The sequence below is a fragment of the Sorex fumeus genome, unplaced genomic scaffold (assembly GCF_029834395.1).
Source record: "Sorex fumeus unplaced genomic scaffold, SorFum_2.1 ptg000236l, whole genome shotgun sequence".
NCBI lineage: Eukaryota > Metazoa > Chordata > Mammalia > Eulipotyphla > Soricidae > Sorex > Sorex fumeus.
Genome location: NW_026606293.1, coordinates 412802 through 427334, shown reverse-complemented (window position 1 = coordinate 427334; position 14533 = coordinate 412802). Strand labels below are relative to the sequence as shown.

Here is a 14533-nt window from a genome sequence, read left to right as displayed (position 1 = left end):
AAATGCTTCTCATAATAATTCAAATCTGGGGCCAGAGAGACACTTCGGTGGACAGGGTGTTTCTTTTCCAGGCAGCTGTTCTGTCCCCAGAACCTCATATAGTCCTGAGCCCTGCCAGGATTGCCCCCTGTGCACAGAGCTAGGAGTAAGTCATGAGTACATCCTGGTGGGACCCAACACACACACACAAACATACACACACACAAGAACACACCATTTCATGTGCAATTCTACCAAGCAACTCAAACAGCTGCAGTCTTAGTAATGCCTGTAATCTCTGGAATTGGGGGATCCCCAATCCCCGGAGTGCCAGGATTTGATACCTGTGGGATATATCATTGCTCCTACTCCTACTCTTATGACCATGCCATTTAGAATGCTCCTTGTGCCTGCCAGCCAATGTGGGTATCTGACCTTTGATCTCTGTCCCTATCCCTGTTCTTTTCTTCCCTTTCCTCCGTCATACTTAAGGACCTGTGTTCCTGTTTGGGCTTCTTCTTCTTTGGCTCCCTGTCTTTTCCTTCTTTGGCTCCCTGTCTCTGCTCCGGCCTCTGTTCAGGAGTGGTAGGCTGTCCTGACCTCAAAGGAGGTGTTGTACTGCTTCTGCCCCTCCCTGAATTCTGACTTCTGAATCTTTTTTGAGTTCTTGCTGTTGAACTTTTTACAGTCAGGGGAATTGTTTTCCTTTAGCATCTTGCTTCTGGGTGATGAAGAGGAGACTGGTGCATCGGGCTGTACCTCCCGCTTTTCTTCATTTACTTTTTTCCTTTTTGTCTGGAGATAAAAATAGATGAAATCAATAAATAGGAAATGAAAAAATATACAACTCTCCCCAAAAGTTCCTATTTTCTAAATACACTAGATCAAATGTAGAACCAGGAGTAAGCCAAAGCACCATCAGGTGTGACTCCCACCCCCAAAAATAACTTGAAGTTGGGGTGGTGATGCTTGGAGGACCATACAGTATGCAAGAGTTCAAACCCGGGTTGGCTGTGTATAAATCAAACACGCTACCTACTCGCTGTACTATTATCATCCAGTTTAATAATTTGAATTTTAATAGTACATTAATATTCATGGCAAGACAGCAAAAAGAGCAAAGTTTATAAGATGAAGAGTCAAAGTATAATTGTCGTCCTCTAATTTAAAAATCATGAGCTTTGAAAATGTCTTAGAAGATTTTCTAGAAAGTGTGTATGCCCATCAGGATATTCCTTAAATTTACTTTTCTCTAGGAAAGTCGGATGAAATAAAAAGAATATCGGGTGGGGCAATAACGAAGCAGGTAGGGCATTTGCCTTGTACACTGCTGAGTCGGGATCGATTCCCAGCATCCCATATGGTCCCCTGAGTACCACCAGGTGTAATTCCTGAGTGCAGAGCAAGGAGTAACCTCTGTGTATGGCCAGGTAGGAGAAAAAAGTAAAATAATGAGTATCTATAGTTGTATCTTGACATAAACTTAAGTTTACTAAGTCACTATTTCTTAAGAGTTCTGGTTACATGAACATGTTTTTCTATTAGAAAATAAACATACCTTTCTACCATTAAATAAACAGCTTTATCCATCAAAAAAATTAAGACCACCTGAAACCATTTTTGGTCATAACACTTTACCTTTTTTGCGTTTTTTTTTTGTGGGCTTGTCATCCTCAGAGTCCTCATCTGAAAATTTTGGAGGCTTGTGTGCTCCACAACCCATCTCCTGAAGCAATCTGGTCACATCATCCAATTCATCTGAGTCCTTAGGAGCCCTATAGTTAGACACATGATCCATTCGAATAGTTCGTCCTTTGATCTAAAACAGAAAGACAACGCATCAGCAAAGATAACCCTTCTATGAAACGATGTGACGCACACAAACTTCTTGCTAATTCTGTATCTGGGGAAATCTCCAAAACTGTTAGCCCAACGGGTTTGTTTGAGCACATTTCCCAGCTAGCAATTTTCTCTGCTCTCAGGGCAACCACAGGACTGAGGGCTACTGTGCCCCTGAGGCAAGTGCACTAGCATCTTCGGTCAGTTTACCCCTGTGTGCCATACAAATATTTTTGTGCTCTATTGATGTCATGATATAAAAAAACTCTGGGAATTTTTGTAAGTAGCTCACACTGATACTTTTGCTGTGAAACACAAACTCTGGGCAAACAACAAAATATTAAAAACTCACATCAAACAAAACCATTTCTTTTTTCAAGCATATACTTAAAAATTCTTTTTTGATGGTGGGGGATGTTGAACCACTACTGAATGTGCGCAGATCACTTGGCCTGTCCAGATCATAACCCTGGTCAGCCTGCTAAGGTATGAGCCATACCCATGGTAGGATCACTTCCCTCCCCAATATATACATAATTCTATAGTTATTAGGAAGTCAACATTCCCAAAGTCTAATTTTATTGTTCCAATACAAGGTCTGATTTTAGTCTTATCTTTCAGCCTAAGCTACCTTTTATCATCTATCGTATTTCCCATTGAAAAATATTTTTGAGGACCTGGAGAGATAGCACAGAGGATAGGGCATTAGCCTTGCACACAACGAATCACGGTTCGATTCCCAGCATCCCATATGGTCCCCCCAGCAAGTAGTAATTTCTGAGTGCAGAAGCAGGAGTCATTGTGCATCCCCAGGTGTCACCCAAAACACAAATTAAATAAATAAATAAACACATTTTTGATGGTCCAGAGTGATAGCACAGAATGTAAGGCATTTGCCTTGCACGTGGCCGAAAAAGGTTCGATCCCCAACATCCCTATGGTTCCCCCAGCAAGGCCAGGAGTATTCCCTGAGTGCAGAGCCAGGAGTAACCCTGAGCATCGCTGTGTATGACCCAAAGAGGGAAAAAATATTTTAAAACCATCCCTTCCTTGACTGACTTTGAATAGAGGATCCATAAAATGAAAACCTATAACCCCATTCCATGCTGTCCTCGTAACTACTTATTACTGGTGCAATCAGTGACCAATTCTCTAAGAGTCACTCTCCTGGGCTGGAGAAATACAGTGGTGAGGAGGGAAAGATAAGAAACAAAGGCCTCCCTGGGTGGGTGGGGGAATAGCTAATACTGAGGAAGAAAGAAACGCTGACTGGGGCAGAGGCCCATGTAATTGCTTCCTAGAACAATTTCCCAACATCCCGGAAACTTTTACTGTCTCATCCTGGTGGCCCCTGGGCCTCTCTGAATCAGAAGAAAAATCAAACCAAACCATTCCATCAGAAACATTCTGCCAAATCCTACTTCATACTTTTACTCACCTTGATGCCATTAAAATTGTCAACAGCCAGAATTGTGCTCCGGTGGTCTTCATAGCAAAGGAAACAGAATCCCTTGGATTTCCCAGTCTTCTTATTGTGTACCAGATTTATGTTAACAATCTCACCATATCTATTTAATAAAAAAGACACTATTTGAAGTAAAATGTTCAGAATGGACGACAAACAAAACTTAAATATTGACTATAAAGACAAAGCTAGAACCAGATGACAAATGAAGGTTAACTATTAAAACTTATAGGGAGGGAGCTAAAGCACGACAGTGGGTAGAGCTCCTGCCTTGCATGCAGTCAATCGGGTTCAATCCTTAGCACCCCATATGATTCCTTGAGCCCCACCAGGAGTGATCCCTGAGCACCACTGGTGTAGCACCCATAAATAAGACAAAAAAAGTTAATAAGAAATGTCCCATTTAAAAAGTGAGTGAAGAGAAGAAAAGTGCCTGCCATAGAGGAAGGCTGGGGAGTGGGGGGTGAAGGGTGATGGGAGGGGAAACTGGGGACACCGGTGCTGGGAAATATACACTGGTAGAGAGATGGGTGTTGGAACACCAACTGAAACTTAATCTTAAACAGCTTTGTAAGGGTCTATCTCACAGTGATTCAATTAAAAAGAAAGGTAAAAGGTTTAAATATACAGATAATAATTAAGATTCAAAATTCATGCCTCCTACCTAAATTAACATACTCAATCACTCCCAGGAGAGATCCAAGAGCACAAAGCCAGGAGGAATCCCTGAGCAGAGCTCAGTGTCACTGGGATAACGGTATAGCTGGTAAGGTACTTTCCTTGCACACGGCCGGCCGAGGGTCAATCTCCGGCATCTCATACATTCTCCCAAGCACCACAAAGTATGATTCCTGAGCCCAAATCCATGAGTATTGCCAGGTGAGGCAAAAAAAACAAAAACCTAATATTTTTAATAGAGTAAGAAAAAGAAAACAGCAAGCAGAAATCTCAGTGGTGAGTTCAGTATATGCTTTGCAGGTGGGACACCTAGGCTCAATTCCTGGTACCAAATGCTTCCCCAGGTACCACCAGAAGTACTCCGTCTGCAAAAAGCTGGAAAAAGTTCCCAGGCATCAGTGGATAGGGCCAAATACAAAAAAAAAACAAATAAAATTGATGAATACATTATAAACATAATCATAGACACATAGTTCTGCCAAAATCTAGAATCTTTAATAAAAAGTACAAAAAAAACAGCTCAAGTGTTGCCAGGAACATTTACCTACTTAATTGATGAAGCTATAGCACAGCGGGTAGGGCATTTGCCTTGTATACAGCCACCCGGGTTCGATTCGTCCATCCCTCTTGGAGAGCCTAGTAAGATCCCAATAGTATCCCGTCCGCACAGCAGATCCTGGCAAGCTCCTCATGGCGTATTTGTTATGGCAAAAAACAGTCACAACAAGTTCCACAATGGAGACATTACTGGTGCCCGCTGGAGCAAAACGATGAACAACGGGAGGACAGTGTTACAGTGTACTGTTATCTGCCAATGCAATTAGGAGAAAACATATAAATCAGAAATAAAAGGTGAAACCATATCTGTTTGAAGACTAGATGTGATTGTACTATAGAAAACCCCAAATACTCTTAATTAAGAGTCCAAAATTTACTTAAAATCACAATGCCTAATTAAAATTTTTCTTAAAACTAGGATATAGGTGCAAATAAACCACTTTCTTGAATTCAAACAGTGATCGATTAGAAATATATAATGGAGAAGGAACCACATTTATAATTAGCAAGAAAAATAAAATAAAATAAAAACTTCAGGGCCAGAACAATAGTACAGTAGGGAAGGTACTTGCCTTACAAGTGTCAGACACGAATTCGATCCACGATATCCCAAATGGTCCCCTAAGCACCGCCAGGAAAAATTTCTGAGTACAGAGCCAGGAGTAACCCCTGAGCATTGCCGTGTATGGTCCCAAAACAAAAATAAATAAATACATAAACTTGAGGGTTTAGAGAAAGAGTACAGTGGGCAGGGCACATGCCTTACACATATCCCACCTGGGTTCTATTCTCTCCATCATGTCCCCCAAGCACTGCCAGGTCTAATTCCTGAATGGAGAGCCAGGAATAAACCTGGAGCACGCAGAGTATGGCCAAAACAAAAAAAAATGTAAATAAATAAATAATGAAAATGGACTTGAACAGGGCTGGAAAGACAGTATATAGTCAAAGCGCTTGCCTTAAATGTGACAGACTTGGCCTAATCTTTGGTATGACATATGGGCCCTGGGCCCTGACACTAGGGAACACTGATAACAGAGCCAGGAATAAGCCATGAGCAACATCAGGTATCACACCAAAAGAAAAATAAAGTATAAATTGTATTTTCAGTAATACTTTTTATAACTCCTCAAAGAAACATAGATTTAAGTAAATATAAAAATATCCTTTGTTGGGCTTAATGGCTCTAAGGTGAGATACAAAAATCTTCACACATATACAAATAAGAAAACATTTTTGGATCATTTTAATGCATTATTCATAACAAGCAATACAAAATGTATTATCTAGTATTTGGTTTGAGGGTAGGCTTAAGTTGCGGTCGGAAAATCCGAAATAATGGGGGTGAGAAGGTGTAATGGTGGTGGAATTGGTGCTTGAATACTGAATGTAATAAACGTTGTGAACAATTTTATAAAAATAAAATTGGAAGAAAAATATCCTTTGTTGTTGGTTAGGATATCCAAACATAATCAAAACACTAAAAATCCTTCTCAGAATTAATATATAAACTTCATTCAATTCCAGTTTTAAAATTCATACCTTTTTTTCCTAAAGTAGAGTAAGTTGTTTAGAACATTCTTGTGGGAAAATGAACATAAGAATAACTAGGGGATCAGAGCCCCTCTGCCTCTCCCTTTCCGCCGCCCAAGCCGAGCTGGTCTCTTCTCCCCACTCCGTCTTTTCTCCCGGGATACATGCCAGGTAGCTGTAGGGGTGTGGCCACTTTAGAAGTGGGCATGGCTTTTAAAAAGTGGGCGTGGCCTAATTTTCGGCGGGCTAACGCTGACGCGGCTGCGGGTAGTTTACACAAATCAAGAAATCTCATCCCTACACCTACACAACAACATGAAGAAACAACGCAAATCTCTACCACAGGGAGACCACGAGGAAATAAGTCCAGAAGCCTCACTAGGTGCTAGCCACCACAGGGACCTCTCTGACAAGGAATTCACATATGAAGTCATTAAGATGTTCAATCAACTCGATGAAACAGTCAGACAGATATCCGCTAAACTGAAAGAGGAAATGAAAGAAACAATCGATCGCACAATCGACAAAATACAGCAAGAAATGAGAGCCTAAATTGGAAAGCTTCGCACAGAAATGGCACGCATCACAGATTCCCTAGATGAAGTCAACAACTCACTCTCTGCCCTCAAAAATAGAATGACCACAGCTGAGGAAAAAAATCAGTGACCTGGAAGATCAGCTGCACCAAGCCAACAAGCAACAACAAACAGTGGAAAAGGACATCAAAATAGCTCTACAGAGAATCAGAGTCCTACGAGACGATTCCAAAAGAAACAACATTAGAATCATTGGACTACCAGAAGCTCAGGGTAACAATCCCAATGAAAAAACCATGGTTAAACAAATAATCGCCGAGAAATTCCCAGAGCTCCACAATACAGCCAGATTCAAGAAGCTTGAAGGGTGCCAGCTAAAAGAGACCCCAATAGAAACACCCCAAGACATATTATAGTTAGAATGATCGATGCTGCCGATAGAGACACAATACTGCAAGCAGCAAGGGCAAAAAAGGAAATCACATACAAAGGAGCACCACTGAGATTCACAGCAGACCTATCAGAGGAAACCCTACAAGCCCAAAGGCAGTGGCGAGATATAGTCAAAAAACTCACTGAAATGAATGCTTCACCGAGAATACTCTATCTGGCTAAACTCTCACTCAAAATCGAAGGAATGCTACACTATTTTCTAGATAAACAGCAGCTCAGGAACTTCATAAACTCAAAACCAAACAAAACCTAAAACAAGGCCTAAAGGGGCTACTATAAGACAAGACAAACCCTACAACCACAATACACACGCACAGAAACATGACACAAAACCCCATAACCATACTCTCAATGTCAATGGTCTCAATTCACCATTTAAGAGACACAGAGTGGCAAAATGGATACAGAGACAGAAAGCAAGTTCTGCTGCCTACAAGAAACTCATCTCAACACTGAGAGCAAATATAGACTCAAAGTCAAAGGATGGAAAACAATCCTGCAAGCAAACAGCTCCTGCAAAAAAGCTGGGGTGGCCATACTAGTATCCGACAACATTAATTTCAACTTGAAAAAGACTAGAAGGGACAGAGAAGGCTATTTTCTCTTCATCAGGGGATATGTACAACAGGAAGAAATCACACTCTTAAATGTATATGCACCTAATGAGGGAACAGCTAAATATTTAAAACAACTGCTAACAGATTTTAAGGAGGACATTACAAGCAACACAATAGTACTTGGAGACTTCAACATTGCCCTATCACCTCTGGACATATCAACAAGAACAAAACCCAGCAAGGAATCATTGGCTTTGAAAGAAGAAATAGAAGAGAGAGGGCTTATAGACATTTACAAGGCTTTACACCCCATAAAGAAAGAATACATATTCTTCTCCAGTGCACACGGAACATTTTCCAAAATAGACCATGTGCTAGGACACAAAACATACCTCAACAGAATCAGGAAGATAGACATAGTATCAGCCATCTTTTCAGACCATGATGCACTGAGGATAGAAGTGAATCACACACAGACACGGAAAACCAAATCAAACACCTGGAAGTTAAACATCTCGATGCTGAACAAAGAGTGGGTCAGGAATGAAGTCAAGGACGAAATCAAAAGATACTTGAAAACAAATGAGAATGAAGACACGAGCTACCAGAACCTATGGGATGCAGCAAAAGCCGTATTAAGGGGAAAATTTATAGCTCTGCAAGCATTATATTAGGTCTGTAGAAACGATGCACATAAACAACTTGACCTCACAGCTCAAGACCTTAGAAAAGGATCAACAGAAAGAGCCTAAATCAGGCAGAAGGAAAGAGATCATAAAACTTAGAGCAGAAATCAATGATATGGAAACCAAAGAAACAATCCGAAAGATCAATGAAACCAAGAGCTGGTTCTTCGAGAAAATAAACAAGATAGATAAATCACTAGCAACACTCTCAAAGAAACAGAGAGAGAGAAAACCCTAATAAATCGAATCAGAAGTGAGAAGGAGGATATCACAACAGAAACCAAAGAAATCCAAAAGATCATGAGAGACTACTTTGAAAGTCTGTATGCCATGAAACAAGAGAACCTAGAAGAAATGGACCAATTCCTGGACTCCTATAATCTCCCAAAGCTGAATCAAGAAGATCTGGAGTATCTGAATAGACCCATTAACATCAACGAAATAGAAACTGCAATCAAAAGTCTTCCCAAAAACAAAAGCCCAGGCCCAGACGGATTCACTAGCGAATTTTTCCAAACATTTAAAGAGGACCTGCTGCCAGTCCTTCTCAAGCTTTTCCAGGAAATTTTAAAAACGTAAACTCTCCCAAACAGTTTCTATGAAGCCCATATCTCTCTAATACCAAAAGGAAACAAAGACACCACGAGAAAAGAAAAATACAGGCCGATATCCCTGATGAACATGGATGCGAAGATTCTCAACAAAATACTAGCAAATAGAATTCAACTACTCATCAAAAAGATCATACACCATGACCAAGTAGGATTCATCCCAGGGATGCAAGGCTGGTTCAACACTCGGAAATCAATCAACATAATCCACCATATCAACATAAGAAAAGATAAAAATCATATGATCATATCAATAGATGCAGAGAAAGCATTTGACAAGATCCAGCACCCATTTATGATGAAAACACTAGCTAAAATGGGGATAGAGGGGACATTCCTCAATATAGTTAAAGCCATCTACTACAAGCTTAAGGCAAGCAACGTCCTCAATGGCGAGAAACTGAGAGCCTTCCCTCTAAGATCAGGGACGAGACAAGGATGTCAACTCTCTCCACTGCTGTTCAATATAGTACTGGAGGTACTTGCAATAGCAATTAGGCAAGAAAAAGATATTAGGGGCATCCAGGTAGGAAAGGAAGAATTCAAGCTCTCACTATTCGCAGATGATGATACTATACCTAGAGAATCCTAAAACTTCTACCAAGAAACTTCTAGAAAAAATAGGCTTGTATAGTAAAGTGGCAGGCTATAAAATCAATACCCAAAAGTCCATGGCTTTCCTATATGCAAATAGTGAAAGAGAATAAAGTGACATGAAGAAAACAATCCCATTCTCAATTGTGCCCCAGAAAATCAAGTACCTAGGAATCACCTTAACTAAGGAACTAAAGGACCTGTACAAAGAAAACTACAAAACGCTACTTCAGGAAATAAAAGAGGACACGAGGAAATGGAAAAATATCCCTTGTACATGGATCGGGAGAATCAATATTGTCAAAATGGCAATAATTCCCAAAGCACTGTATAAATTCAACGCAATCCCTATTAGGATACCCATGACATTCTTCAAAGAAGTGGAGCAAACACTCCTGAAATTTATATGGAAAAATAAGCCCCCACGAATAGCTAAAGCAATCCTTGTGAAAAAGAAAATGGGACGAGTCAACCTCCCTAACGTCAAACTCTACTACAAAGCAGCAATAATTAAAACAGCATGGTACTGAAACAAAGGCAGAGCTGTAGACCAATGGAACAGGGTTGAATATACTGAAATCTCCCCCTAAGCATAGGAGCATCTAATCTTTGATAAGGGGGCAAGAAAAGTGAAGTAGCGCAGGGAATGCTTCTTTAACAAATTATGCTGGCAACACTGGACGACTACATGCAAAAAAATGGGCTCAGATCTCTGCCTAACTCCATGTACAAAATTAAGATCTAAGTGGATTAAAGACCTCAACATAAGACCGGAATCTATAAGGTACATTGAGGAAAAAGCTGGCAAAACCCTTCATGACATAGAAGCTAATGGTGTCTTCAAAGATGTCACACCACTGGCCAAGCAAGTGAAAACAGAGATAGACAATTGGGACTATCTTAAACTAAGAAGCTTCTGTACCTCCAAAGACACAGTGACCAAAATACAAAGACAGTCTACAGAATGGGAAAGGATATTTGCCAACACATCAGATAAGGGGTTAATTTCAAGGATATACAAAGTACTAGTTCAAGTCCACAAAAAGAAAACATTCAACCCCATAAAAAATGGGGAGATGAAATGAAAAGAAACTTTCACAAAGAAGAAATCCGAATGGCTAAAAGGCACATGAGAAAATGTTCCACATCATTAATCTTCAGGGAGATGCAGATCAAAACCACAATGAGATATCACTTCACACCAAAGAGACTGGCCCATATCCACAAGAACAAAAGCAACTGGTGCTGGCGAGGATGTGGTGAGACAGGGACACTCATTCACTGTAGGTGGGAATGCCGACTGGTTCAGCCCTTTTGGAAAACAGTATGGTTGATTCTCAAAAAATTAGAAATTGAGCTCCCATTTGACCCAGCAATACCACTCCTGGGAATATATCCCAGCGAGGCAAAAAAGTATAGTTGAAGTGACATCTGCAATTGCCTGTTTATTGCAGCACTCTTTACAATAGCCAGACTCTGGAAAAAACCTGAGTGCCCGAGAACGGATGATTGGTTAAAGAAACTTTGGTACATTTACACAATGGAGTACTATGTAGCTGTTAGAAAGGACGAAGTCACAAAATTCCCATACAAGTGGTACTACATGGAAAATATCATGTTAAGTGAAATGACTCAGAAAGAAAGGAATAGTCATAGAAAGATTGCATTCATCTGGGGAACATAAAGTAACAAAATAAGAAACTAACACCCAAGAATGGCCGAGATTAGTACCAGGAATTCTACTCCATGACTTGGAGGCCAACCACACACACTAGGGAAAAGGGAGCTCAGATAAAGAGGGGAACACCAAACAAAGGTGTTGAGAGGACCCTCCCAGGATGGGAGAAGCATGCTGAAAGTAGACTATAGACCAAAATTGATTGCCACCCAATGTTTCTTTTACGAACCACAACACCCAAAGGGAGAGAGAGAACAGAGGGGAATGCCCTGCCACAGAGTCAGGGTGGGAGGGGGGGATGGGGGGTTCACATAGCATCCCATGTGCTACCCCAAGCACCGCCACGAGTAATTCCTGAGTGCACAGCCAGGAGTAATCCCTGAGCATCGCCAGGTATGGTCCAAACACACAAATCATGTCTTGCAATGGACTCTAAGATAATTTAGTAAAATCAGAAAATGTGAAACAGGTAAAAATAGTAATAACAATTAGATACTATAGTAATAGACAGGGACTTGGCTAAGGGGATAGAGTGGCATTCCTTACATTTTATAATTTTTCTGTATTAGTTTTGAAATGAAAGTTTAAAATACATGAACATGAAATATAAGCAGTATTTCAAGATAAAAATCAAAGAAACAGTAGAGGAACTGGTTTTAAAAGGCCTCTCTAGACCTCAAACTAAAAACTTCTCAACATGAAAGAATAATGGCACAGTACTAGCACACATCAAATTGGAGAGTAAGACTGAGCACCACTGTGCCCAAAATACAAAAAAAATTGTTCAAGTTATCTGCTCATTATCCACCATAGCTACATTCAAAATCAAATGTTTTCAAGGCGGCCTTACAAACAGAACCCAGGGACCATTCCGTGGATATTGGGTCAGACAACTCAGTGGAAGGGCTCAAGGATTTGGTGCTGCACTGACACTGCAGATTGGGGAACCTCCAGTGCCACCTGGCAGTGCTCTGGGCCCACCAAGGATATACCTCTTGAAGCATTGAGCAGTGCTTTTAGTGCTGTGGGACATCAGACCTAGTTTAATAATCTAAGGTCCTAACCCGCTATCTCCTTGCCCCGCAAAATCAGTTTGAATATATAAATATTAACCCTACCTCACACAGATTAAGGATTATAAAGAAAACTTTTAAGCATTTCACAAATGTAAATCCTCATTCAAACATGTCCTACCTCTATAAATGCGTTTATTAGTATGACTTATGAGATTTTTCAAAGCAGCTAGGAATGTGTCCCAGACAAAGCAATGAGAGGATGGGGAAAGTGAAAAGGGGCAGGGGGAAGAAGATAGGAGTGAGGGGTAGGGGAGGAGAAAGGAAAGAGCAAGAAGTGGCGGAAGAGATAAGGGGAAAGGGGGAAGTGGAAAGGGAAGAGGAAGGTAAGAAAAAAGAAAAGAGGGAGGGCATGGGGAAGTGAAAGCGGGAGAGGTGGGAGGGGTGGAGGAAGGCAAAAAAGAGGAAGATGGAAGGGTAAAGGGAGAGGGAATAAGTCAGAAGTGAAGAGAGGCATGGGGGAAGGCTAGGGAGAGAGTAAATCAGTGAAGGGAAGGGGAAGAGGAGGGGAGAGAAGGGGAAGAGGAGAGGGAAAGAGGAAGATAGGGAGAAGGGAAAACGACGAAGGAACAAGGGAGAGGATTATAAGAGGATGAGAAGGGTAAGGGGAGGACAGGAACTGGAGCATAGCACAGCAGGTAGGGTGTTTGCCTTGCACATGGCCAACCCGGGTTCAATTCCCAGCATCCTATATAGTCCCAGGAGTAATTCCCGAGTGCATAAGCCAGGAGTAACCCTGTGCAAGGCCGGGTGTGACCCAAAAAGAAGCACTGAAGTGTACTCTCCCACCGTTGTTCATAGATATATGCTCTAGTGTGCCCAGTAACGTCTCCATCGTGAGACTTGTGGTTACTGTGTTTGGCATATTGAAAATGTCAAGGGGAGCGTGCCAGGCTTTGCCGAGCCAGCGAGATACTCTGGGTAGCTTGCTGGGCTCTCTGATAGGGGCGGAGGAATCTAACTCGAGTCGGCCATATTGGCCACCTGCAAGGCAAACACCCTACCCGCTTTGCTATCAAAATTAAAAATAAAGAAAACTGTACAACATTACAAAATAGAGGAGGAAAGGGAAAGGGGAGAGCAGGCGGCGTGGGAAGAAGAGGGGGAGAGCACGGGGGAGGGGGAAGAAGAGGGCAAGGGGAGGGGGAAAGGAAAATAAAGAGAGGCGTAGAGGAGGACAGAGGAAAGGAAAATGGACATGAAGGGTCGGGGAGAAGAAGGGAGAGGGGATGACAAAGGAAATGGAGAGGGGGAAGAGAAAGAGGGAATGGGGGGGGGGAAATGCGGGGAAAAATAAAAACCTGGAAAAAGAACAGAAATAAGGGTGCCTGAGAATTAGTACCGTGGACACGGCCCTTGCCCTGCCCGTGGCCAATGTCGGGGGTACCATCTCTAGCATACCATATATTCCCTGGACACCGCCAGTTGTGATCCTGGTGCACTGAGCCAGGAGAAACCCAGGAGCACCGCCTGGTGTGGCCCCCAAAATAAGACGCATAAATACATGCCGCCAGGGCTGGAGTGCTTATGTAGTGGGTAGGGCATTCGTCTTGTATGAGGCTGACCCAGGTTCCATCCCTGGCACCATCACTGGACCATCCCATAGGTTCTGTGAGCACTGCCAGAAGGAAACTGCTGAGTGCAGAGCGTGGAATGACGCCTGACCATCGCTGGGTGTCACCTAAACGAGGAGGGTCGGCGTGAGAGCCAGGGAGAGGAGAGGAATAATGGGAGAAGAGAGGCGGAAGGCTGAAACCCTCCCTGGAAAGCCAGGCGGCGGGGAACCCCAGGCGCACCGCGGCAGAACTCACCCGAGAAGATCCAGGCGCTGCTGTCCTTGTACTCGGTGTGCCAGGACACCTTCTCCGCCACCCCCAGCTGGACCTCTCGCTCCTTGAGTTCCTTGATTAACTTCAATTTCGTCAACGGGCTGCGGAAGTTGCGGCAGAGTAAAGAAACGGCCAGGCGACCAAGAGCGCCGAACTAGGGCTCCCCTGGAAGAGTCTCGGCGCCGTCCGGGCTTCGCGACTCCCGCCCCCTCGGATGCTTCGCCTCCCGCCCCGCATCCCAATTCCGCAGCCCCGACCTCCCATACTCTAAGGAGGACAACCGGAGCCTTACTTCATCTTCCACCGGTTTCCACTCCAAGATGCGGATGTAACGACCTCTGGAAAAAGCCGTTTAACGGTCGCCCGGCTTCAGCGCGCAATCCCATTGGACTAGAGCTGCCCCGGAAGAGATAATTCAAACCGGAAGAGATTAGGCACGTCGGGACATAAGGCGAGGAACGCAT

General features: G+C 42.6%; 1 protein-coding gene across 1 annotated transcript; it reads right to left on the bottom strand.

Moving 5' to 3' along the window:
• Window positions 1-371: 371 nt before the first annotated feature.
• Window positions 372-14533, bottom strand: LOC130018090 (RNA-binding motif protein, X-linked 2-like). The gene is made up of 8 exons (XM_056108941.1): window positions 14491-14533; window positions 14225-14405; window positions 14052-14170; window positions 4757-4769; window positions 3257-3386; window positions 1613-1798; window positions 599-774; window positions 372-549 (listed from the first exon to the last, which is right to left on the bottom strand). The coding sequence occupies exons 1-8, from the start codon at window positions 14531-14533 to the stop codon at window positions 372-374; spliced, it is 1026 nt and encodes a 341-aa protein (XP_055964916.1).